This window comes from Pungitius pungitius, chromosome 7, assembly GCF_949316345.1.
Source record: "Pungitius pungitius chromosome 7, fPunPun2.1, whole genome shotgun sequence".
Lineage (NCBI taxonomy): Eukaryota > Metazoa > Chordata > Actinopteri > Perciformes > Gasterosteidae > Pungitius > Pungitius pungitius.
This window is the reverse complement of record NC_084906.1, coordinates 11,446,622-11,474,259: the sequence shown is the minus strand read 5'-3', so window position 1 is coordinate 11,474,259 and position 27,638 is coordinate 11,446,622. Positions and strand designations below refer to the sequence as shown.

Below are 27,638 nucleotides of genomic sequence, written 5' to 3'. Positions count from 1 at the left end.
GCTGGAACAGTATAATGACACAGTCAGCAAGGCTACTAACACATCGGCGCTGGAAACCACGGTGTCTCCGCTCACCCTTCCTCCTGCACGCTGTCGTGCCCTCTTCATCACCTCCTCGCTTCCTTCCCTTCTTTCCCGTTCCCTCCATCCCCCACGCTCTGTCCTCTTTCACCTCCCTCCTAAACCCCCTGTCGTCATCTTAGATTCCCCTCTTCCCTGCGTGCCCCACCTTTTCCTCAACCTTACCAACACCCCTCGTCCCCCCTCGCGCCCCCCTTTTCCCAATTAGTCTGTCTGTGTGCAGCTACCCAGCCGATCTCTGCCCATCCTGCCGGTGCTGGTTCGCTCACCCAGCCCCTCTGGCGAACATGACAAAGAGAGATCCTCAGTATTCAAACAGACACACACTGCTTTCAAATGCCGAATGGCAGGGTCGACCTGGGTGCAGCTTTAAGCAAAATATTCAAATTTTCAGCCTTTCTTTTTTAAGAATTTGCATGGATATGCATTCATTTGCAATGTGTAAAGGCACAAGGACAGCTGAGCCCTTGGTTCTAGAGGGAGGGGGGAAATAAATAAATAAAAAATGCAAAATAAAATGTATGATGGTATGAAACTTTGATTGAGTAGACTGGTTCAAAAGTAGGTTCAAAACTAATCCAACTGGCGCCAGATGACTGTTGAACTGATGACTACTACCAGTAAATTTACTGGTAAAAAGGGAGTGTGATTTAATACACTGTAATCACAAACTTCCTGAACGACTTCCTGTTTCCTCAGTAATCTCCAAACTGCACCAGATAATGGATGTGATACCCAGAAAAAAGGAAGAAAGATGCAGAGAAAGAGAGGGAGATGAGAGGGGCAATGCAAGAGAGTAAAAGAGAAGATATAACAGTAGTGGCAATGTAACAGTTTACTGCTTTAATGCTTAAGGAGGGCTTTTGAAAACAATGTAAATCCTAAAGAAAAGTTAGCACTTGTTGTGACATCAACAGTTATTTTTCATCTCAAGCAAACAAAACTAGGGGCCGAATCCCGTTTCTCAATTCTTTGTTGATTTTCATACCTCCCATACCCAAATGACAAGAGACAATCTACTATCAGGTTATTGACTACAGCATAACAATCCAATGCTTTACAACTATCAAGCAATCTATATGAGCAACTTCTTCCAATAATGTTCAGCAGCTCACTACATCTTGCTGAAGAGAGCCATCATTTTCAGAAGCCCCAGAGAAATACACACAGACCTGAGTCATATTATAGCTACATTTGTGGACCACTGGGAGCCGTGCATAACAACGTAAACCACACCGTGACAATCCACATTCGTTATTGGGGTGTATCAGAAATGACCATTACTGTCCTGAGATTCTAGCAGATATGCTAGAAATGGACAAAGTGAGGCCCAAACAGACATCACAAAAACACAATACATGCAAATTGACACTACCTCTTGAATCCGACTGACCGCTACACTTTCAATCAATGTGGTAAATACCTTGTATTCAATTAATAACATGACTTCCTCCAAATGATGCAGATGAGCGTAGAATGAAACTTTTAAGACGCAGCCAGAGAGAAAAGCGGACAGAAAATGACTGATAGAGACATGGGCGATGACAGACGGACACACAGACGGACACAGGGGAGATGGAAGGGAAGCCAGATATAGAGATGGACAAAAAAAAGAAAAGAAAAAAAAAGAAGAGAATTACAAGAGCGGTAGAAGAACAACAGACAGAGGCACAGACTCCTCTGGCCACTGCAGACCTCGGACCCTGCAGAGATTCCTTTCATTAGGCTTTAATAGTATGCTGCCGGCTTGCCATCCTGACCTGCCTCTGTGGCAGTAATAAGAATGGCCTTCAAAGTGGGACCAAAGCAACAGAGCTGCTGGTGGAAGGGGTGAAGGGGGCGGGGGGGGGGGGGGGGGGGGGGGGGGAGTTCACATCCCTGCGTATTCTGCTGATAGGAGAGAGGGAAATGACGGAGTTTTGTCTGTCTGGATTTTTTAAAAAAAATTGTTTTTGGGGGGGTGGGGGTTGGTTAACAACGGTCCCATTTCACCACAGCTTCTCTCCAGGAGGTGTTGCAGGTGGCAGATTGAACTTCTTCGAGCACATGCCCACACCTGGCAGGTATATGCGTTCTTATATCCATATGTGAATGTCCCACTTCTATAACAAGAAGAAACCCTGTTTGGCGAAAATATTTGTCATTTTCAAATCTGCACTTCTGGACCCTTAAGGACATCACAGATGCTCAAAACGAGGACAAAACACAGGCCCCAGTTTCACCCTTGGGCGAAGCGCAACAGCACACATTTTCACTGGCCTCAACACCTTACATTCCCCTCTTGGATAGAAGCGCCTCTGGAACGTTAGCATCCCAGAAGCCATTGTGTTCACCCTTAGAGTCGTCCTTGCTCAAGTCTAATAAGGGTAGGATAAAGGATTTTTTCCTCTTTAGGCTATAATGCACATGCAATATGAATTTGTCAATTTGAGTTAACAAGAGGGATCTCATCCCCTTAACCTCCCACTGTCCAGCCCCAAACTCCTTCGCCCGTCCATCAGCTGTTAATGAGTCACCTCTAATATAACGACATTCCACTCGGGTAGCGTATATATGTCGTCCACTGCGCTCCAATCATTTATTATCCGCTTCTTCCACAATGGGTGTGTTTACGTGGTGAGGTGAGGGGGCATATTGCTTGGAGAATAAGTATATGGCATCAACAATAACAGAGTGCATTATTCCAGTGCTAATAACCTGTCCTGCTAATGTCCTTCCTACATATCACAGATGGGCTAAGACAGGGGAGAGCGGCGGTATTATGCCTCTGCCGAGATCTTCCACTGAATATATTACCATGTGATAGGGGGAGATGTCTCACTCCCAACACGCACGCACACACACACACACACACACACACATTTGTAGTGTTGGGCCAAGAGAGCTGCATATGCCCCAAACATACAAGCCTGGGCTTCATTAATGAAGTGCCAGGAGGAGAGAGATAGGGATAGAGAGAGGTAGAGATAGACAGAGAAAAGAGAGAGAGAGATAGGGAGAGCGTGTGTGTGTGTGTGTGTGTGTGTGTACCAAGCAGCCGGGGGGGATTTCCTTCTTTAAGCTTTCAGCTCCCACTGGGCTTAGCTCGACTGTATGAACCCTGATGTGGGCCTGCCTCGAACACATGGCGTCTCTCACACACACACGCACACACACACACACGTATACATTGGAGCTCAGCAGGAGGGCAGCAGTGCAACACTGGCTCCTAAACATTTGGCTGTTAACGTCTCATTGACAGATGTACATGGGATCTAGCGGAGGAGGTCAGGTCCTAGCTGCACACTCCTCTTCTCCATCCTTCTGTGTTTTTTTCAGCTATTGATTCCATCTCCGTCTCTGGCTGGTGGCTGCTGGTTTAGACATGTATCGGGTAGTTAATGAAAAATACACGCCAATTAAAGTGTACGCCACATCATCATACGTGTGATAGCTCAGTTGGCAGCGGCGGCACGTGGTTCGGTCAAACCTGGCCTCCGATTGCGTAAATATGAGCCTACTGGTTGACGGGGACAAACTGTTTTCAATTTTTGGAAGAGATCTTTTATTTTTTCCCCCCTGACTGCATTCCTAAAACTGAGGCCGTTTGGCAGCAATCCCACAGAACAACATACGCTATATTTTAGAGAACATGCACGGCGAGAAATGGATGCACAGTTCAAGATTTCACTATGAAACGAAACAAGGTTGAACTGTGTTTGACCACACGACCTCCTCCCTGTTCCCTGTTCTAAACTCTCTGTTCCCTCTGAGTGCAAAAAACGGTTCGAACCAACCACAGCCGTGTCTACATATATGTAGATTTAAAGTGTTCTGAATGAATCCAAATGGATTTAATTTACTTCTTTATTATACCTTTAGTAGTGTCATCGTTGACCAGGTAGGGCCTCGTTAACCGACTGTCCACACAACCCAGCAGCTCCTTACGGCCCTGACAAAGCACAGCGAGAGACGCGAGCAGCGGGGCGTAAAAACAGTTCCGCTTACTCTGCTCTCGCCTCTCCACCACCCTTCTTCTCCCAGGAAGCCAGCCCAGAGGTCAGCGCAATCAGGACCCATGAGCAACAAAGGGCCGTACTAAGGGGTCCAGCTCAGCGCCCGGGCCAAAAGGCCAACTTGGTGGGGCGAAACTTTCCAATAGGCAGGACCCTGAAACACCCCCAGGGATCTGAGGTGAAAAGGGTTAGAGAGAAGAATAAAAACAGCATCAACCCAGACACACACACACACTTATATTCGCAGACATATACAGATCATATGAGGCCTTGTTTGACACCGCTGTCGGGGTGCAGTGAAGTGGAAAGACAAGACCCTGTGACACACTGAGACGTCACACAAAGCAATACACCCACACACACACACACACACACATTAAGGCCTATACCTCTCCGCACACACACCCACACACACACATTAAGGCCTATACCTCTCCGCACACACACACACACACACACACACACACACACACACATTTAGGCCTGTACCTTTCCACACACATTCACAAACACTGTTACAGCTTCACAAAGCTGGCTGTAGCAGAGCTGGTTGAAATGTGCTCATTCTCAATAGATTGTGAGAGAAATTCAGTACTCTTATCTTTTGGGGGGGTGGGTGGGGAGGTCGGCCCTTATGAAAAGACTTCCGTCTACCACACTCAACCTACACAAGCATACCGTCGTGGTGTAGTACAATGTCATTGAGGATATTGCTTATTTTAACACTTATTCTGTGGTGTTTCACACCTAAACGTGTCAATTTCTCAGTAACTATGGAGACAACCTTATCAGTGGAGTGACAACAGCATTTTATGTTAGATTTGTACACCCTGAGGCAACTCACTTTAAGCTGCTCGTGACAAAAATACATTTCGTGGGATTTCTGCAAACAAAACATTGCACTCCCAAAAATGCAAGTCTTCTATCTGCTGAACTACTTTTCACTTTCTCCAACCTTTTAGCAATTTCCCATTTCATATGGCTTCTATCTCACTGCCTCTATATGCCTCCAAACTCATGACTTCTGTACCCCTTTCCAACTTCACTTATTACCCTTAAACATCCTTTTAAATCATTTCATTCCTATTCTGCATTTATTTTTTGTCGCAAACTTCAAATGAGGGCTACATATCACTGATCTCAAGTTAGCATCTCTGCCCTGCCCCCCCCCCCCGCTAACCGACCCTCTTTGACTCCTCCAGCACCACCACCCTCACCCACCCACCATCTCCCCCTTCACTCAGGGTCAACCCTCAGCTCCCTCAGGGTCTGAAGTCACCAATCACCTCCACCAGCTCCTCTCCTTTACCTCAATCCCTCAGACCACCGCTACCTTACCCACCCAATCGAGCCTCCTCTCCGGTGGGGGGGGGGGGGGGGGGGGGCTCGTCCAGAGCGCTGGCCACCAATCAGACCATGTCAGGCAGCCTGTCCTGATGGAATACCGTGTCAGAGTAACACTCAAGAGTTGCCAAGTTTGAAGCCTCGAGAGACCCACAGCCTTTGCTTCTTCTCTCCCTCCATGTCTGTCCCTCCCTTTTTCCTGTCTGGCCGATGACACAGTGGACTTTTAAGTAGAGGTGGATTTACAGGACTACGTGAGCAGAAAATAAGCTATGCTTAGCCTGAAGTTTTGGTCTCTAAAAAGAAAATTGATAGCGGTTAAAAAGCCAAAGAAGAATGTGGAAAAGAAGATTTTAAAATATAAAATATAGAAAAGATGGCAACAGTTGTGAGATGGGAGTGTTTTGTCAATTTGTAAAAGCCCACTCTCCAACAGGTTTACAAACTAAAACACCTGCAGTGCCTGAGTCATTGGTGTCTGTCTAAAGAGTCAACTGTAAATCTCATTGACTGGTAAGCACAGATACCACTTACTCCATTAAAGCAAATTGGTCCAAAATGCATATGATGTGCTTAAAATGAGGAATTTGACTCATTTCTTCACACTTTGTTGCCACAGCGATTGTACTTCAAATCAGTGAAGCACATGAAAAAGGCCTCAAATATAGCAAATTGCAATAAATTTGCTTATGTTGAAGGGGAAAATAAATTTTTCAGAGTGCAATAAAACTCACAAATTGATTATGCACTTGAACGAATATGTTTCAAAGCAAAGATTTCCTTAAAGTATCAGATCACACCTACAGTAGCCTTGGTGCACACTCTGTGTGCTGCAGGAAGATCAAAGGTTCCCTATTAACACGTGTGGACTAGCCATAGAGAATTAACATCAACTTAAGTTCACAGCAGAGTGTAAAAATTCATTCATTATTCATCATCCTTTATTTCTCTCTGAATTCTATGTTGCAACCAAGTTGGAAGTTTATGCAAAATATGACATTTACAGCAACAGTGTCTTTAGAGGGGAAGTATGAGATAACTAGAAGGTTGATGAACCCGCAGAGAGTAAGTCATTCAATACAGTGTTGATAGTATACAAAATAGGGCATCGATACAGATCTGACGGTGGAGACAGAAAGAGGCAGGACCGGAGACAGAATTACAGAAATATATGATATCCATCTGTAAGAAAGAAATGTGCAAAGAGAAACTTTGCTAGAAAAGTGAATGAAGAAGAGCGAGCGTACAACCTGACGCGGTGAGCAGAGTTCAGAGTACCCCGTGTCATGCAACGTACCACAGCGTTGAGCGGCAACATCCGGTTCTGACGAGTAAAGCCCAGACGGCAATATTTTGAAACTTGCATTATCTCTACTGACACAGTAGCACAAAAAAAGTCTGATCGTAAGAGAAGATGGCCGTGTACTTCTCAGATGATGTATTCCCTCAGTATACATTGTCAGCATGGTCTTGCTAGTTTCCAGTCTTCTTTAATACAGCACAATGTCCATTTTAGAAATAATTGGTCCTTTCAAAGTAAAATAGTCCACAAAGTGAAGGTATTTTAAGGTGCTCTTACTGTGATGGACAGGCTTCTATCGCTGTACCAGAGTCATACGTGGTGTCGCTACATCACTCCTTCACATACCAAATACAGTAACAGTTGTTAAACGTCAACATGTCAACCAACATCCAAACGGCACAAAAGAAGAGACACGGTTGTTTCTCTACGGACGGCATGTAGAAAGGTATTTTACCCGCAGCTTTAAGGCTCGTCAGGAGGTCGATTTTATTTTCACATTTAGGTATTAATAAAATGTCAGTAATAAAAACCCAGTGTAATTAACATTAAATACCCAACTTCATCTAAATAAAGATCCCATAACATGTGGCCATGGTCGACCAGTGTCGAATCACATTTCCTCCTGCAGGTAGGAGTACTGTGGCCTAGTTAATATTTATTTCTGCTAATAGTAACACAAGTAATGGTATCGCTCAAGATCAGAGAATTGATTGAAGTACACAGAATTTCCAGGCTGACAGACACACGTCCTAAGGTATTTTCATATATCTTTTTGCCCAACAATCCTTTACATAATTAGTAGAATTTGTGTTCACTGACAAACCCGTGTATATTTTCCTTTCCCTATTCCCGAAGCAACTTCAAGTATTTAAAGAAGATTATCTGTATATATATATATATCAGGAAAAATTCTCAAAATACAATTACATAGCAGTACAAAGCAGGATTTTCCAATTTGATGAACAGGTGATAGAGAATTTATGTACAATACCCTTTGAGTTTGATGGTTTAAATTTGACCCGTTTGTTTAAACCTGTTAACCCCATGGTTTCCTTACAGCTGGTAGGGTTAAATGTAAGAAAATTACATCATGAGAGCTCAGAATTAAACGAATAAATGAATTTATGAAAATAAAAGATAAACACAAGAACAAATGAATTGGTAATTTAGACCCAAAAGATGTGTAGCTATTGGAGTGTTGGGCAGGGAAGTGGGGCACTTCGCAGAGGGCTGTGAGTAAGACGATTGTTAGACACAGCAGGGCGGCTCACTGTAAGTTTTCAAAAAGTCGTCGCTTTGTGAAACTCGCTGAGTGTTTATCATATCATCCTCTGTTCTCTACAGAGGAGTGGGCCCTCTGTACACCAAACTTTGGTTATCCAGAACTGAATATTTGTGTATGTGTTGCGTTGTGTGTGACAGCATGAGTGCGCGTGTTCTGTCTGCTGTGTTTTTTTCCACACTTTGGGAAGAGATCTGAGAGGAAACGGACAGATTTCCATCTGTCTGCTTCATTTGCAAAAAAAAAAAAAAAAAAGCCCTTCTTGCGATTCAAATATATGCTTTAGCTACCTCTCTCTTGCCCTCCCTCTTCTCGCTTCCAAATCTCCATCTCTCCCTCTCTATCCAAGTGGCATCTGTGGATGACCAGGGTATCAAGAGTCGCAGGGGCTGAGGGAGGAATAGGGGGAGGGTTAGGGAAATAGAAAGGAGAGAGAGAGAGAGAGAGAGAGAGAGAAAGCGCCTCTCACTTCATATTTCCACAGCACCACCCCGGCGTGCCAGCCAGCCTGCAGTCTGTTCTCCTTTGAGCTTTTATTCTACCACAGAACAGAAAAAAAATCAATTCATATTTCCATAATCCACACTCCTGTCTTTCTGCATGTCTTTACCCCCCCCACCACCACCACTACCAAAACCACCAGCTCCATCCCTCTCCCCCCCCCCTCCCTTGGGGTAGACTAACCCCTCCACCCCGATCCTACGGCCTACAAATGTCATTACGCTGAGCAACAATAACGGGCTGAACAAAAGGAGGCCTTGCTCTGCGCTCTGAGCCCCTCAGCAGAGACTGTTGGCTGCTGCTGCCATATGCCGGCCAGCTCGGGCCACAGAAAGAGATATAGACTGTGGCTACCGAGGACTCCAGCATTCAGCCCCACAAAGGAGGAACGGAGCCCTAATCCTGGTAATGAGGCCTGTGAATACAGCCCTTATGTATACAGGGGAAAGGGCCAATCTCTCTGTACACAGCGGGCTAACTAGCCATCTTAAGGGCCATCTTATCCACACAAACAATCTGGTCGACAACAGAATGAAAGAAAAGTGAAGGTTGCGGGGTGGGTTAAAAAAAAAAGGGGAGACAGAGAGAGGATGAGGCAGGCACCTACACTGCCTCCCCCCCCCCCCACCCCTCCCCCACATAGCCGGGTTCCTCTGCTCTTTTTACTCCTTTTCCATCACCTCCGTTTCCTGTGCCTACCTCTGCAGGTCTGTAATTTGCTCACACTCTCGTTCCCTCGCTCGCTGTTCTTCTCGCTTTGATTGCATGCTCTGGTTCTTGTGGGGTAGGCACACATCGCCTGGAGCAGCTTCCTACGAGCCCGTTTATTCCTCAAAGTGGATCAGAGAGGCAGGGGGGGCTGTTTAAACTCCCTGGTTTGGCTGGCGTGTTGAGAGATAGTTAGCCTACGCATATATTGTTTTATTTTTCTACTTCAATGTTTCCCTTCGGCCCAACGATCGCCGCTGCAGTCATCCGTCCAGCTTTGCTGCCCCAGGAACCCGTTTGGAGCTGTGGCCACTTTGGGAACAGAAGAAGCAATGTGTTGCATGTAATGTTGTGTGTTTTGTTTTTTGTTTTTTTGCCGTCAAATCTGTCAAACCCATTTTCTTAGACTAAATTACTGCCAGAAAGAACAACAGGAGAAGGAGTCAAACTAATCTACTTAGTGATGTGCATAACATGGAGATCAATACCATACATTATTGCAAGCTGTGTGGCTGTTTTGATCAGGTTGGATCTCGACTGTGGTTCTTTGAAAGTGACGCCAGAGATAAATAACAAAGACACCCCGCTGAGGTGGTGTACTTTTCTCAGGGTAAAGAGCGAGGATTTTAAATAAAAAGGATACCAAATCAATTTACATTTTCCCAAAGATTTATTGCATGCATGTTTGCACACGGCCCCCTTGAGACAGCGGATACAAAGTGTGATGGGCTTAAAGGATGATTTGGGCTTATAACAATTTGTGTCTTATTAGGTACTTTTGGCCATTATTTCTATTGTTAACAATAACAGTAGACTCACCAAGTTCAAGTGACATTATTCAAAAGAAGTCAGATGGGAGAATACACATTTAACAAGGGTATAGACAACAGACTGTGTAAACGAACCCTCAGGAAGACACAACTAGGGATGCAATAATCTGACTTTTCATCTTCTGTTTCAGCAGGATATGTTTTCCTTTGGCCCTAAATTGGAATTCAGTGTCCCTGAATTCTTCAAACTATGACTACATTTTTATGGAAGGGCCATGGGAAATAAAACAGATAGGTACAATTCAGTGTTTCTCCTATCAAACGTATCTTATTTACTGTAGTTATTTACTTACATTCTCAAATGAATCTCTGAATAAAGTGGTTTCAATACTGGCCCATATCTGTGATTGTGTTACTTGCTCATTGGACTTGGATCCAATTTTATGATAATCATTTGAAATGATTAAGAAAAAAGAAAAAACATTTTTTTAAGTGGAATAATCCTTTACCAGTCCACAGTGCAGACTAGTGGGTGAGGTGTACAAAACCCTGCAATACTTATCCCTGCTGAAAAAGAAATGGCGTTCTAAAAAGTACAGCAAAACAGCTGCAGATTTGGCTTTCAGATGGAAAACAACGTGATAATGCTGTACGGAGTGAAACAATAGGAGGCAGACACAGCAGCACAATGAGAGCAAAAGCAAGAGATTCAAAGAGAGAGAGAGAGAGAGGAAACAGAGGTGTGCATTCCTGTCACGGTTGCATGATAATTACTGATTCGTCGGTTATTGAAGACCTGCTCACTGCTTTTCATTATCAGCAACAGACGTACAATGAGACAGAGAGGGGGGAGAGAGAGAGAGAGAGAGAGAGAGAGCACTGATGGGGATGAGGAGGAGGGTGGTGATGATGGTGGTGGTGGTGGTGATAGGTGTTTGTGTTGGGGGGGGGGGGGGTATCATAGGATAGCAGGGTGAGTGAGGGCATTAAGCAAGGATGGAAGATGGGAGAGGAGAAGGAGGTAGAGGTTGTCTATGCCGGTGAACTAGTGGGACAGATTTGGGGAGAGAGGAAGGGAGGCAGAGAATGAAGAAGCAGAGTGTGTTCCAACCTGGTCTGTGTGGTCCTGGGGGAAGCTCCACAGCACGGTTGGATCTGGAGGTAATTGACAGACAGCATTAATCAGCGGGTGAGAAACACACCATCTTCGCTAGCTGCCTCAGAACACATACATATTAATGAGAGAGGGGGGGGGGGGGCAAGGGTGGCTGCTGAGAGTCTGTGCGCACACACACACACGCTTATATACTCACTTACACACACATGCAGAGCGACGCAAAGTGAAAGACAAGAGACAGTGTGTCTAAGAGGTATGTGCTGTAAATATGCTAATCTTTATTCTCAGCGTAGATATGATAGTTTATATTACCAAATCATACACGTTTAAGAAGGTCACATCAACACATTCTAGTTTATTTGCTTAATTATTCCTAAATTAATACAAGCCTGGCGGATTGCTGGAGCAATGTAAAAGCTAAAGTTAATAGGTTTACCAGAGGTTAGCGATTTCTTTTCTCCAGTAAATAACAGCAGTGCTTGTTGAGATTAGCCAAGAGAAATTTACCAATTTAGATTGTGTCAATTAGTTCAGTGATGAAGTTTAAATACAGAGCATTAGTTGGGTTTAAAAGCTTCATAAATGCCATTGTTAATCCAAAACTTGAGACTGCTGATGAGATTAAACAAGACATCTTCAGATAAAACTTGTTGCTTTGATTAGCTGTTTATTTCTCTTTTTTTAGACTACCTAGTAGTTAATGAATCAAAGGGAAAACTCAATCAACACCCCAAAAAAAATGTGCACGGTTCTAGACGAGCTAGAGTGATCAATGTTGCTTCAAAGACATTCTAATGTCTCAGTACTAATGCTTTGAAAATATAGTGGCTAAATTCACATGTGACAAAAGAAGCCAAACTGGAAAGAAATAACCACTCATTTCATTCATCTATTGGCATTACTGTCACTCTTGCAACATGTTCAACGCGCCGTGTTTGAAAGGAAGCAGCCATCGAGCAATAGCCTGAACACAGGGGTCTCTGGTAAACATGGCTTCCACAGCTCCAAGGTCACCCGGTGACCCTGTGGGCAGGAACAGCACGGGTCTGAAGAGCTCAGCCCCCACATGCCAGGTCCACCGACATGGACGCTGAGAAACCGCTGAGAAACCAGCGAGTTCAACAGACATAACCCGTTAATTAAGTCAATTGTCCTTTAATTAAAAAGATGTATGACCATTCTTAACACAGGCTCAATTTGGCTATGATGCTGTCATATGAATATGTCCAAAAAGATTAATGCAAACATTTACAAAGCCAGAGGAGAGGACCACCCGTCGTCTCAGTGACGAGGACCTGCAATAAGGCAACAATATGTGGAGTATCACTTCATGGCCAACGCACCGGGCTGCCTGGGAGACAGAGAGGCTCACAATGGACAGATGGATGACAGGACCCAGCAGAATCCATCATGCCTTACATAATCCTGTTGGATAATTTCATGGGCCCCATCTTGAAAAGAGACCAACTCCGAACGCCCCACCAAACCCTCCCCCCCTTCCCCCTCTGTTCTGCCAACGCATATGATCTGCGACAGTTAGGGCTATTTTATGCTGATTTTCTGGGTGAGAGGATGGGAACCGCTGCTGGAGTGTGATACAAGGCAGACAGAAAGGGTCCGGGAGGCCGGAGGGTGAGGGGTCCCGCTAAGTCAGCGTCCATGTTTCACGGTCGAGCCGATGGGCGCTAAAGGGTCTGGTGGAGGCGACCTTCGGAGTTGTCATGCAGGGAAAACACAGGCTTGATGAACACTGTGCTCTACAATTTTCTGACACGGTTGATTAAAAGTTGGACATTGCTTGACATTCTTCAAGCGATGCACCCCAACAGCTGCTATAATCGTTTATTTTTATTTTGAAGTGGTAAAAGAAAGGTTCTAAGATAACACACAAAAATATGTTACACAAAAGTTACGGTACTTCTCTCTCCGGGGCAGAAATATGTAAGATCATGTCCTTTTCCAAAATATTTTGTGGACTTGAGTATATTCTATTTAGTATTGAGTAGGGCTGCAACAACGAATCGATGAAATCGATTAAAATCGATTATTAAAAGCGTTGGCAACGAATTTCATTATCGATTCGTTGTGTCGCGCGACTATTATGTTTGAGTATTAAAATAAAGTTGCGCGCACCGCACCGAGCTGAGAAAAAAAAAGTTGAGCGCTCGCGCAGCAGAACAGAAGAAAAAAAGCTCCGCCCAGCAGAGCGTTGCTAAGAAAAATAAATAAAGAGCAGAGCTGAGGTAAAGGAAAGACCATCGGAGAGACCCGTAATACTGTTCTGAAACATGCGGAGGCAGAGAAGCCAATGCGACCTAAATCCTCCCAGGTATTTCACACTGAAATGGGGGGTGCGGGTCCTAGCGGGCAACAGGGGGGGGGGGTGCTGCGGTTTTCTTTGCAGCGCCAGTAGTTTTACGTTCTAATCGCCGCGCTCGACTTCAAGGTGTAACCTTTATTATTGTTCGGTCTGAAACAGCGCGCCCAGTGACGGGTGGTGCAGCAATATTGATGTCCGGGTGGAAATCAGGAGAAAGGTCGGTCCGGGATATTTTCGGGAGGGGCTTTGAAATTGACATGTCTGATTGTAAGATATGCAAAAGCGACATGGCCTGGCACGGGAGCACCACGGCGATGATTCATGATTTTGTGCCTAATATATTTAATTTGCCGGCTGTAAAGTATACATCATGCGATGTGTGTATGTTTTTTGTGTTAGTCCATTTTATTTGCTTACTTAGGGATGTTCAAGGAGCAATCGGTTTGTGCACTTTCTAAATATGTTTTGCACTGTCAGTTCTATTTTTCAATAAAGGGTTGGAAATTAATGTTTTTACATTTTTTATTTTTTTATCCGATTCATCGATTAATCGAACAAATAATCGACAGATGAATCGATTATTAAAATAATCGTTAGTTGCAGCTCTAGTATTGAGTCACAATGCTAGAGTGGTGCAGAGCGAGCGAGAGAGAGAGAGTCATGAATAAAGAAAGCATAGGAGGCAGAAAACCTTGAGTTGTAAGAAAACACAGCTGAGCACATGCAAGAACTTCAGAGCAGTACCAAACACCTTCCTGCATCATTTATGTCTCCTTCCCTCTCCGTTTCCTTTCTGTCCAACTGGCTCGGTTTTCTCTCCGCTCCACCCCTAAATTTCTGTGCCAATCATTTTGCCTTTCGCTGCTTCTTTCCACTGCCTTTTATTTTATATATTCATCTTGCCCACCCACCCCCCCACACCTCCCCCCCCCCCCCCCCACACACCTCTTCCCCCCCTCCCCCCTCACACACATATCTTTACGCTCCTCCTTCTCGCCTCTCTTTCCCATGCTTGACGCATTTTTTTTTGTACAACCTTTCTTGCTCTTCATCCCGCCCTCCCCTGCAGCTCTCTGTCCTCTTCCCTTCTGCACCCCCCTCTCTCGCTTTCTTCACTCTTTGCGTCAATACACCCCTCCCTTTGGATGTGCTAGGCGTGTGGTGGACTCAAGAGGGGGCTTGAAGGGGGTTAAGGCTGAAAGTTGAAGGTTACAGAGGTGAAGAGGACCCCTGCTGCTCTGCCAGGGGACACAAATGTCACCATGACAGATCCTACACCGGTTAATTCATCCTCCCCTTCTTCAAGACACACACACACACAAGCTCCACAGCATCTGCCAATGAAATTCAATTCATTTTTGACAATTCCAACTGTCAATTGTGATATAAAATAAAACAAATTTACTAAAGTGTGTGTGTAAATTGATATTTAAAAGTGTGGACACATTTTGTCATTCAATGAGAAAGAGTCCAAACCTTTGATTGGTACTGAATATTTGAGGTGAAAAAAAGTACATAACTTTCTTAATTTAAGTGTTAAAAATAAAATATGCCTTTCCGTCTGCAGCCACTGGGGTTGTTGACTTTCACGATCTTGCAGTCATGGTTTTTTCCAATATGCATGTATGCAGCTTTTTCCCCCTAATACTAACCCAACACTCGCCTTCATTCCCTGCTACCGATTTGCCAACACTTTGGTCTTGGAAACCATGTTCTGTTCAGCCGTCCGTCATGATATATAGATCTGCTGGACATCAATCTCTCCCAAAATGCGGAAGATTTCAAAAGTGTTTATTGCGACTCTTACGGTTGACAAAATGTATAAAACGCCAAAATCAATAGCAAATGTGATATGCGACACCGGTGACAAGGTGAAAGCGACTTCTGGCACTTTCACTCTGGTGTAAACAAGTGTAAACAAATCCAATGGGTGAGAATTGAATTGAAATCACCTATCCAGAATCAGATTCCTACATTCACACCCCAGGAAATGGAGGCGAGGTAAATCTGACAAAAGCTCGGGGATTGACCGCTGGTCTCGGTTGGCAAAGTGCGTGTGTGTCTGTGTACAATTGTGTGAGCTGAACCCGCATGTTTACAGACAGATAGCAAGCTCAGGAGTGAATATTTAGTGTACGGGAGCATGTCCAATGATCTCTGAGGGCTTAAAGCGCGGCTGACCTCCGATAGTCCCGATTGGGGGCCACATGCAGGAAGCCCCCCCGGGTTGTGACGGTAAAGCAGAAGATGAAAAAAAAATCAATGTTTGGGATATTCCTGAGACGACGGTCTTTAAAAGTTGGAGGAGAATAAGGAGCAAGGAAAAAATAAGGGTTAATAGGTGAAGGGAGCGGGGCAGCAGGGAAAGAGTGGGAGGAGGAAGGAGCAGATGAGAAGAGAGGGAGCCGCTTCCTTTCTACCAGCTCAGGTGGCTCATAAGCAGTGATAGAATTAAACAGAATAAATTACCCAGGTGTACGTACATGTTCACCAAAACATGAGAAAGCAGGGACATAAACCTACCCCTTCATCTCTCTTTTATTTTTCTTCGATTCTCTGCATAAATCTATGTGTCCCGGCACTTCCAAGTGGGGTAAAAATGAAAAATGCTGGCATCTTCATCTGGGCATAAATTGTCACTTCTTGGGATTTCCAAGTAGGCTAAAAAGAAGCTGTTGGCAGATGATGTCGTTCCTAATGCTGCTGGCTGGAAGAAAAAAGTTGGCGCACAACGCCAGTGTGTATCAGAAACCTCGCACTGCCCGGCGCTGCATGGCAAGTTGTTCAAGTATTTAACATATTGTCACGAAAAAAAAGAAGAAAAAAAATGGAATCTAACTTATTTACTCACTGACTTTGAATGACACAAAGGTTTATAAAAATAGCCTTTGCAAACCACTGGGAAAACCATATGATGAACATGAAATACACCCACAGGGAGAAGCCTGTGTTTGTGTTTCTATAGGATCACCTTAGCAGCTCAATAACAGTGGCCTGAATGCATAGTTCGGGCTTCAAAACAGAGATTTCAGTAAAACACAAAAAGACCTAACCCCAAATCCAGTGTGAATACACATTTAGATGAAAGCCTCTAGTTTATAATTCTCTATACTATGTGAATCAAACACAGACTTCGAGCCCTCATGGCCATCCAATGTTCTGAAGGCATAAAAAAAGGACTTTTTTCACCTTACTCCATGAACGACTGAATGCGTGTTGTGAGTGAATAGGGGGCCTGTTTGTTAAGAGAGGCCAAATCCCATATGGTGAACAGCAGCTTCTCTGGTGAGGAGAGAGGCTGTGAAAGCCACCGGCAGCCCCTCTCCTCCATCCGTGCTGCGGAGATGAAGGGATGCAGCGCCTGCCTCTCCTTGTTCCTCCTTTCTCTCGCTCCCTTTGCCTCTTCTCCTCCCTCTTTCTTGGCCAGGGGTTAAACTGCTGCACTCTAACCCTCCTCGGCAGTGAATTCATTCACTCCCGTTTCTCTCGCGCTCTCATCTCGGAAAGAGGTTTATTTCACAGTGTGTAGTGGATTAGTCCCCCTCCTCCTTGCACGCCCTCGGACAAAAGCATTGTTTTAGCGCTAGCCCGTTGGCCGAAACGGGAGGAAGCTACCGCTACTAAGCATCCACAATACGGCCATTGTGGACACAGGGTTGAAGGGACCCTGCCTCGGAGGCCGTCTAGACTTTGAGCCTGGGCCGATTGGAGAAACCGAGGGAGAAAATCCCATCAGGCAGTGGAGTGAAAGTTTACTAAGGTAACCTGCTGTGAACCTGATGAAGATGTCAAGCCAACATATGGTAAAAAATGTCTATTGTCAGAACAAGGAGCTTTCTTCCCTCCAAGGGAGGGTACGGTGAAGCAGCAGGAGGAGGAGGAGGAGACGGGCGGTGGCTAAAGAAGACTTAAGGGGGTTGCGAAAAACCTAAAAGGAAGGAATAACTGTGGTGGTCATCGTCTTACTTCTGGATCAGTAGCCTTATTCTGGCCGGGGGGAGGCACTACCCCTGCACTCACAATTAAAGGAGTAAGCAGATTAACTGGCGTTTCTTTTTTTCAAAGGCCAGCAGAAAGAAAAACACACTCACGGACGTTTAAAAAGAGATTTTCCCCTTTTGCCTATCGAGTCTTAGTCTGCACACTGCAAATGGCATTACATTTCATGCTGATTTAGTGAGCAGAGGAAGAAGAGAAACTTCTTAGACGATGATATGCTCCTTAAGTTTACTAGTACTGATTGGTCACACTAAGTTGTTACAAATGAGGACTTGGGACTGACAGGAGTAGTGAAAGCCTGAGCCTTGTTTAAAAAAAACAAAGATCAGATTTGTCTTTGACATTGAATTGGTATCTACAACTTGACTGTAATGAAAACAAAACACCACAAAGGGTATATGCTCTTTGGATGGAGACACGGGCAAATAATTAATCACATTGGTCTAGAATTAGGTCTAAACTTGCAAAGGAAAGTTCCCTTTCAATGCTTGAAAAATTGAATGCAAAAAATAAATAAAAGAAACTCCAAGGTAGAACCTCCTTTACCAGCCAAAAATAAATAAATCAACTGGCGGGCTTCACATGTGAGAGATGTTGGCCTCGGGGATTTCGAAGCTATTTCTCCAGCTACATCTGAAAAAAAAAGATAAACAACAGCCTCAGCCACTGGAAGGAGAAGAAAGAAAGAGCCGAGTGGAGATGATGTGACCCTAATAATGCCACATTAATTGTTCCGTCTTCCCAGAAAAATGCGTCAGAAGGATGAGCTGAGGAAGAGAGACAGAGAGAGAGATAGAGAGAGAAAAATAAAAGTGATACTGTCTTCAGGCTAGTTGGGATGCAACCCAATTTCACAGCTTCACGAATGAGTGGCACAGCATATGGGTGCAACCTTTGTGACAGCCTCTGTGTATCACCACACATCGGCGTTGATATTCCCAGTCAGATTCCATACTGGTCCAACATTATGTCAAACACCGGCTCCGCATGACTGCGTCTTCAGCGCAGCACACTGACGGCATGTTTGTTTGGGGGGGGGGGGGGAGGTGCTACGCTCCTAAACTGAGGAAAACAAACCACTATCTCCCCTGACAGACTGGTATCCAGCTCCATCTTCGCCGTATTGTTTTCAGTTGCTGCCAAAAAAAATAATAAAGTGCTTACATTACAGCTGCAATGTGCCCTGAAGTTCGGGGATCTAATCTGAAGCCCAAAAAGTTGACCGAGACGTGTGTCTCCAAAGAGAAACAGTGCAGGTTAATGGTTATGATTCCATCACTGGTTGTTATAGCTTGTTGCCTTAAATACCAACCTCACTTCACATAATCATACTTTTCTCCGTATGGTACGACCATCTGTCTTGGTCAAAAAAACAACAGCCATTTAAGCACATAAATGAATGACAATGAATGATAACTCCATTATAAGTTTATGTTCATTAAAAAAAAAACATGAATTCAATCTAGAGAGAGTGTAAGAGTGTAACTAGTACTTTGTTTTATGAAATAAAAGAAACAGCAGCATATCAGAAATCCTTTATTTTTCTTTTTTTTTTTGGTGCGTTCCCATGTGACAAAAACGGCAGACAATGACAAACTGACATGGTTAAAGAACCCCAATGATCAGGTCAGTGTCACTCAATTACACTTGCTCAGGGTAGAGTTCCTTTCCTCGTCTGTGAGGTGCTGGTTGCAGCATCAGAGAAAACACTGTGTGCAGTACAGCAGCTCCTTGAGGTGTGGAGAGGATCGATCTCGGTTAATGTCACATGGCACGGCACCCAGAGGCTGCCGCGTGGTGCTGATGACAGTGTAAAGCCTTGCCTTTGGCGGCTACATGCTTGGTGCTGCCGAGCTGGGATTTGAAGTTCACATGCAAAGGCTGACAGACAGACAGCTCTCAGTCAGTCAGTCTATCTACGGGGATGACAATATGTCTGTGTCTGTTAAAAGCGCACAATAGCGCCTAAACACATTCACAGGGGTCTCAAGGCTCTGCAGGACTGATGGATGGAAAATACTGAGAGAAAAATGCAGTATAGGACCCCCTGAAATCTAAACACTCTACACATTTTCCCCAAAAGGCAACTGGAAGAGCAAGTAAAAGATTTATAGTGATAGAAATCCCTTTCAAAGTGATATTATGTGGGAGGGTCATTGGGGAAAAGCATCCCTTCATTGTCAGTCCTTTGCCTTTTTTCAGTGTGATTTCTAGTTAAAAAATAGTCACGGTCGCAGGACAAGCCACATAACCACATCAAAATGTGTGCATGCTCTTCAGCGACCTGCTTTCTCTGTGAATTTAAAACGTGAGCTTGGCTAACGAGTGCTTCAGGACCGGGCGGAGTGCCACACCCACCTTCCCACATAGCCTTCTATACTGGTTAATACAAACACACAGTCTACCTGCATCGGACCTATTGATACCGGACACTGTCACAGGGTCAATGCTTCGTCAGAACCGTGGTCTCATCCGTGCTAAAACCACCAACAACAAGCCTAATCAGAGCTGCCACTGACAGTGTTGTTTCGCATCTATTATTTGGAATTTTCTCACGCCTAAAGTCCCATCTTTAAAATCTTTATCCAACTCAGACAATTTGCAGACTTTGTGTTTCATGAGTTATATCAAAAATTAATAAAACAAATTCCATATATTTGCAGTCAATGGACCAATAAATTAATCCCCACCGATTTTTGCAAAAGACCTGATATGAAATGTACATGGATTATTGTTGGTGAGTCCATTGAACGTCATGGTTGCTGTGTTTACTTTGGAGATTTAAGTTCATCATTTTTTCAAAATGTAAGCCCTCGCTCATTCCCAGCTACCTTGTTTCTAGCCCCTGCAGACACATTGATGCTTAACAGATCAATGTATGATTAGAAGATCTATTTGTCAACCCAATCAATACTATAAAAGTTTACTGTACTTTTTTCTGAAACAGGATTAAGGTTCCATACCAAGTACTTGGTCGATGGTTAGAGGGAAACTGATGCTGCACAGAGTGTAAAGCCCCTCGAGGCAAATTTGCGATTGGGGGAAATATAAATAAATTTGACCTGATTTGAAAGCCAAGCAGCTCAGCCCATTTAACCCTGGTCAGGAGCACAACTCACAAACCCGGGTGGAAAATACACATCAGCTTATTAACTCTAGCCACAAACAAAAGACCAATCCTATTGTGCCACTGTACACCGAGTATTTAATATCAACTTTTAGTGTCATCATGCCCAATTCTAAGATATGTGAGGTAATCAAAAATGATTCCATATTCAGGAAATACACTGTCAGTCAATATAAACTTATTGGTATTGGTAGGTAAGGAAGTGCTGTGGAATATGGGGAAAATAAAATATGTCTTTGACCTAATGCTTCAATTTTTATATTGTGACGATGTTGTAGGTTTGGCTTTCGGTGTTTTTTACAAAATATTTAAACAAATATAGAATTATTCAGTCAAGCAGCCTAGTCCAGAAAACGTTTTAATTTAAGTGTAACCCTTTACAACCAGGAAATGTTCCATATTACAATATCCAAAATGATATCTAGTCTTCTGTCACAATGTATCAATATATTGCTCAGTCCCTAATGTGAGGGAGGCATTAGTATCTGTGCGTCTGTATGAAAACAAAGACCATGCGGATGAATTATATGATTTCCAATGATAAATGGTCCCAGACATTCTTGAGGACATCGGGACTGACCTATATTTATTGTCTTGAAAAATAGGCCAGAGCCCAAATTAATGGCCAGTAGGGCCTACTACATGGATGTAAAGGCCGTCATCTTCACAGTAATTGTGTGGTGTTAGGCAACATAGACGCACCCTCGGATGGAGAGACGTAGCCCGGGGGCACGGCTGTTGACATCTAAATAGTGGGGGAGACAAGCTGAAATGACAGCACAGACAGTAGGCTTGTAATACTAGTTCTGCTTGACTTGGATTTGGCCTGAGACACAAAAATTAAGGTCTAAAAAGGACAACAGTCTAGATGTCAGGATACCAGAACTCGCATCACTTCAATAACTAGGTTGATTTCGGTAATTGCCCGAGTGAAAAAACATTTCTGTCTCATACATCGTTCATCTTTTGAGTCATTTTACATCCGTCAAGTGGTGGCAGCCCTGTGAGACCATAATGCAACCTGAGACTCCTTCCTTTGTCGCTCCGACCTCTGCCGTAGTTGGCTTTTTGCTGTCCGCCCCTTTGCAAAACGAACAACTCAACCTTTTATATTAGGGTATTTCCCGACACTGAAATACAAACAAAACCCATGTTTGACCGCCAAAAGACATCGATTTGTACTGAACCAGAGTCACTCCCACTGCACATGGCATGAGAAGTGAGTAAAATCCTGTCCTTTTAAAACCCGCTCAATATGAAGGTCGAAAGTCACATATTTTTGAGCACAGCTTTTATTGATGAAATCCAATTTGCCAGACTAGGAACAGATTAACATCACTAAAGCTACATTAAAGCAGGAGCTGCACTAATCCTGTTCATTTGGGGGCTAAACTAGGCCACATTGGTATTACACACATAAGAACCAGCCAATCATAGTCTGACTCACAATACTTGTTGTGTGGGTCCGTGGGGGGCGGGGGGGTCTACGTGTGTTTGGTCGTACATGCTGGTGCCATCTGCTGTGCTGAACTTATACCCATTGCAGTCTTTTTTTGTTCTTTGACATGGTACATGTGAAGAAGCGCTTTAAGATGACATTTGTGGTTTATGGACGTTATCCCAGCCTTTGCCTCGTGGTTTTTTATTTTTAAACGCATGAAATTCCCACAGCTCTCTAGGGCATAGCTTAAGAGTGCTCACAAGGGAATAAATTCATCTGCCATCACCCAAAGATGCATAGCAATAGCGCACAGACGTACACACAGACACACAACAAAAAACAAGCCACCGAGAACAACGCTCTGAGGCTGCGAGTGAGGGGGGGGCCATTGTGATGAAACTCTTCGGCATTCATCAAAATCATCTCATTTTAAATCATTGATCGGGTTCCTACTATTCCCCACTCCTTTTCTGCCGTGGAAAGGGGAAGTCTAAAAATAGCCCGTGAGCGCCTAGAAGTCTTTCCATGTTCTCCCAGTCTGGCTACATTAGTGAATTCAGATGAGCCTCCTGCAGCTCCCGCAGTCTCAGTGACTCCCCCCTCATGCACAGACGCTGACATCCATGCAGCCGCGCACAGCCATACATGCACAACACAGACTGTTCACTTAATCGTGTACCTCCTGTCGCACACAGGAGTGGACCCACCCTCCTTCCCTCCCTCACCCCCCATCCAACCAGAGTTTTAGTACTGCGTCAGCCAGCAACCCCCTCTCACCTCTCAGCTTATAGACTACTGCCATCAGCATATCTAGCTCCCCTTTCATCCTCTCTCCCTCCCTCCCTCACTACCCCACCCAGTCTAATTTTGCCCAAGTTCTTCATGCTCTGGCCAATAATACACTCTGCTCTGAAGAAACAACAGAGAAGTCCACTCACAGCCCATCCTGCCGCTGATGGATGCATATACTGGGTCTGTGTGTGTGTGTGTTCTGAAAACTCCCATCGACTTGTTCCCTCTCTATTCTCCTTGTCTGCCCCCCCCTCATAGCCAGTAATAATCAGAATAGGGAGCCATGAGGATGAGAGAAGAGGAGGTAGAAACAGGACATCCGAAGTGTGAGGGCCTGTGTGTGGGGAAAGAGGTACCCGTTGCCAGACAATAGAGATGACATTGAGTCACACAAACAGAGTTCTCTCATTCAAACTGTGCAGCAAAACCAAGTGCAGGAATTGTTTGGCATGTGTACAACCCCTGCCCACTTATTGGCATAACATTTTGCTGGTTGTCATTGCCAAACGATATATGCAATATAGAGATTGTTCAAAGGGAATCTATTGGCTTGGAATTTCTTCGGTGCCTTTGCCTGGGTAACAGCTCACATGCACCAGGCCCGCAGGGGTCAAAGGCAAACTTGAAACAATGCTGAGTCATAGTTTCAGCTTCGTCATATCGTTTGAAACAGAAATATGCTGAGATGACATTTGAGGACAACTACTGCTTCCAACTTGTTCAAATAAGAACAGAGCTGGAACCAAACCCAGTAAGCAGCAGGCCGCCACACAGCTACTGAATGGACCACAAATCACCCCAGACGCAAAACAAAAACAACAAGGCTGTCAAGTACTGAAAAAAGACGTCACACTCACCGGGCGACTTTGTCAACGGGACAACCAAACAGAAATACCAACAATTCTTTGGTGATACCTCGCTGTGTAGCACACAGGAAGGATTGTGATGAAAGACACGGCGTTTGAGAGAGAATCCACCTTAAATTCACATGGCAGCTTGTGATTTCTGAACATATAACACGCTTTACAATGCCTCACCTGAATAGCTCTGGTACCATTAAAACACCTTTTCCATTTGGATCTGATCTCCAGTCATCCAAAAGTCATGTAGTGCTTACAGCTTCACATTAGCTTCAAATGTCTCAATACGTGACGTCATTAAAAAGGGGTTCATAAATGAAATGGGTATCAACACACAAACAAAATACTCCCTATTATACACCAATCACCCCTATGAACACACACTCACACAGTGAGTTTAGGTTGTCAAATGTAGGACTGTGGGTCAAACCCAATCCTACAGACATAGAGCCATAGAGTTGAAGGGGATTTCTCAAAGCTCGCCCACACTGTGGTATCATTATATCTTAGCAGGGAAATGAAGAGACTTCCTCAAATCACTTTAGGAAGGCAAGAAAAGACAAGAAAAGACAAGAAAAAACTTGAGCGTTATCCGATTCCGTGGAAAGAGCCAGATTAGCCAGATAAGTCATTTGGGTGAGGCAAAAGAGAAAGGCAGAAGGGTTATGAGACAAACAAAGTGTGAGACCCCTAGGTCCTCTCAGGAGTGTGACTGGAGGAGTGGGGCCCCCTCTAATGACCAATCAACACCCTCCTTGCTGCCATGGCATCTGTTGGTACTCCAATGGCCTCCCGTCTGAGTGCGAGCCCACCCTGAACTCAACAGGCAGCCGGAATCCAATCAGACGCCAGAGACGACAAAGCTCGGGTCAAGATGCAATTATAACATTTTTCAGAATGTCAACGTTCAACCTTTTCTAAAAGTTCTACTACACTGCAGTTTTGCTCTACGGATACGGCGGGTGGCAATGGGAAGGGGTGAAAGCCAAAGAGAGGGAAAAAAGAACACCTCAGTGCTGCTTGAAGGGGCTACAAGCAGAGAAGAAAGCAGATTGATAACTAACTAGCGAACAGCAGGAGACAGTGTGAGACCTCCGGGTCTCAGTGAGAAATGTTCTTAGGATACAGAACATTAAGAAACTCTTCATAGTCGGACGAAGTGAAGCTGCAAGGCCACGTGAACCGAATGAGGAGATTATATTACTATACTATTGCTTTCCGGTTCTCAAACCTATGCATGTCCATTTGCATTTCACCACTTAAACCTCCTGCAGCATATTTTTTACTACAAGTGAGAAACTATCCTGAGACGACAAGCCTGCCACTTGTCTCAAACTAAAAAAGCGCATGCTCAAAGATAAACAACTGACACGCAAACATGAGATGGAAACAAAGCAACACAACATGTACTTTCCCCATCCCTCCAAAAGCAGGATGTTGTGAGGCAGGGGGAAACATCCCGACAATTTAAAGCTCCCAATTAATCTGACCTGCAAGTCTGAACTGAGAGAGATAGCAGAAAGGGAGCATGAAGAGTAAACCCTACAGAGGAACCAGAGTCAGGATTTAAACCCAAAGGCAAAAACTGTCCTTTTCTTCTTCTTTTTTTAAACACAGTAAATATTTTCCTTAATTGCAGCATGAAAGTTGCCATAAAATTGATACACTCATCTATTAAGTTTATTGCTTTGTTACTGGGAACAATCTGGCTGGAGGCATCGGGCGAGGACAGGTAGCATCTGTCCCCACCTACTGCCTTGGCAGCATCAGCGTCATCTGCTAGCTTTGGCAGCATCTTGGAAGCACATCAATATGGCTTCATGTAGCCAGGGCCGCTAGTAGCTAGCATGCCAGTCACGCTCTCAGGCATCTCGCTCACAGCCCGGGCATCCACAGAGCACTGAGCCAAGAGCGCTAAGCACAACTGAGCTCGGGGCTGAACAGGGAGGCGAGGTCTCCATGGACCTGCATAAGGAAAAAGGGCCAGTGTCTGTCATCTATAAACACATCCATGCTTAGAAGTGTGGGGCCAAGTCCAGATAGGAACACCGCAGCCATTGTAGATGTGAGCTTGTTTTTGAGGGGGAGGAGGGGGGGGGGGGGGTTGTCGTTTGAGTAACAATGATCTTGTCAATTTTCTGTATCACTGTTTTTTAAACAAATCTGGAATGTGATGGACATTTCCGTTCTTACCTGCACCACTGATGTATGGTGAGGGGGGGGGGAGGGTGCGGGGGGAGTAGTCCAACCTCATGGGAATTTGCCCATCGAGAACAAACTCAGAACACTGGCAGTTATTTACGCTAAATACCACGCTCCTCGCTGGACACTGGAAATTTGTTTTCTCCTTCACCTGGGTGAAGGACGGGATCTGGAGGCCTGTGAACGAGACTTGAGGGTCGGGACTGAAACGTTAAGTTTTAAATACTGCAGGTCGTAAGTGACCAGAAGTGCCAATTCGGCAATTGCACCTTTGGACCGTAATGAGTACAAATGGTTGTTGTAGTGAGGGGGTACTTCGTGGTAAAATAAACCGACTCACGACAGGCTGCTGTGGAGGGGAGTCGCAGAAGTAGCGTTTTGAAGCAGAGCGAACCAAAATCAATTATGCAATTATGACTCATTCGACAATGACTCATATTGACAAATGAGTGACAAGTTTTTCTTGCCGTTTTCTGTAACAGGTGACCTTCAATGCATTGGCCGTAGCAATGATAAAGTGGAATGGATTAGTCATTTGGGGCTCACAGAACACAAAATGATAAGCTATTGATATGATCAATGGACCGAAACCTCTCGCTCACGCTCGGCTGCTGGTTGAAAATTCTTCGGGAGGAGACTTGGTAAAAGGAGGACGCAGCCACAGTGACGTGGTTGAATGGAACGCTACAAATGCTTGCTTCAGTTTGGGTCAAACTTTACTTACTTTACTTCCGGTTGGTATTTCTGCGAGGCTGAGCTAGCTTCTATGCTGAGCTAGCTGCTAGGCTAAACTAGCTGCTAGGCTGAGCTAGCTGCTAGGCTGAGCTAGCTGCTAGGCTGCTTCCATCTCAACATTTAACGCTACCCTGCGCGGCACACAGTCTGCAGAGGACCACCACCGAAGTGTGGGGAGATTGTTGGCACTTCAAACACGGCCGTTAAATTGAGAGCAAAGTGGACGAGGACAGCAGGCAGAGTCGCTAGTTCAGCATGTTCAACATGTTCTACCAGGTGGAATTTCTCCTCCAAGATGATTGAATGTGCGTAGTTTGATGTTTAAAATAACATTGACAATTAAACAAGTGTCTAAAATACACGTTTTCTAAAGTGATTACTTACTACTTAGATTTAGTCTTTAGAAGAAAAACAAACATTCATTGAAAACAACAACAACATTCATTAATCGAGATGAATGAATTTCAAAATGTGCGATTAATTAGTTAATTTTTTTAAATCCATTGACGGGCCTTAAACTTACCATTACGTATTGATTCATTAGCAACATTAGTAATAATAACTTGCTGTGTACAACTATAACTTCATGAACAGGGGAGCAATCAATCAGTTTAAAAGATCTTCATTAAGCGCCTACGTAAAGAAGAGAAAAAACAGGCTCATCGCAGGCCTGTGTGCAGAAAGTGTGAGTAATCTGCAAACATATCGCAGACTGCAGAAGATGTGAAACCCTCTTAGCACGGTGGAGTGGAGTGATAGGCGTACTGACCATTTATAAAGGGCAAACATTTGAATGAGGACAGGTTTATCTGTAGTTTGCTAATGACTAGCAAACATATGGGTAACACCCTCCACACTACAATGGTATGATGCCATGCTGTCGCACATGGGATATCATTTCCAACCTGCAAGTCCAGGATGTGGTGACACCGGCAAAACATCGGTGCAGTATCAGCAGAACTGTGCAAACAGCAAGCTTTCCAGTCGATAAAAGAGGACACCCCGTCAGTCACTTAAAAGCCGCCATTACAGACTGTAATCAGACACCAACGCACTAAACC

At 44.4% G+C, this 27,638-nt stretch overlaps 1 protein-coding gene across 5 annotated transcripts in view; it reads right to left on the bottom strand.

Moving 5' to 3' along the window:
• The window catches only part of dennd1b (DENN/MADD domain containing 1B), a 100,321-nt gene that overhangs the window by 69,780 nt on the left and 2,903 nt on the right, over positions 1 to 27,638 (bottom strand). For all 5 annotated transcript variants that reach the window (XM_062563430.1, XM_037468841.2, XM_062563428.1 and 2 more), the window contains exon 3: positions 11,096 to 11,139. In XM_062563430.1, coding sequence (XP_062419414.1) covers positions 11,096 to 11,139 — 44 coding nt within the window. The remainder of the gene's footprint in view (positions 1 to 11,095; positions 11,140 to 27,638) is intronic.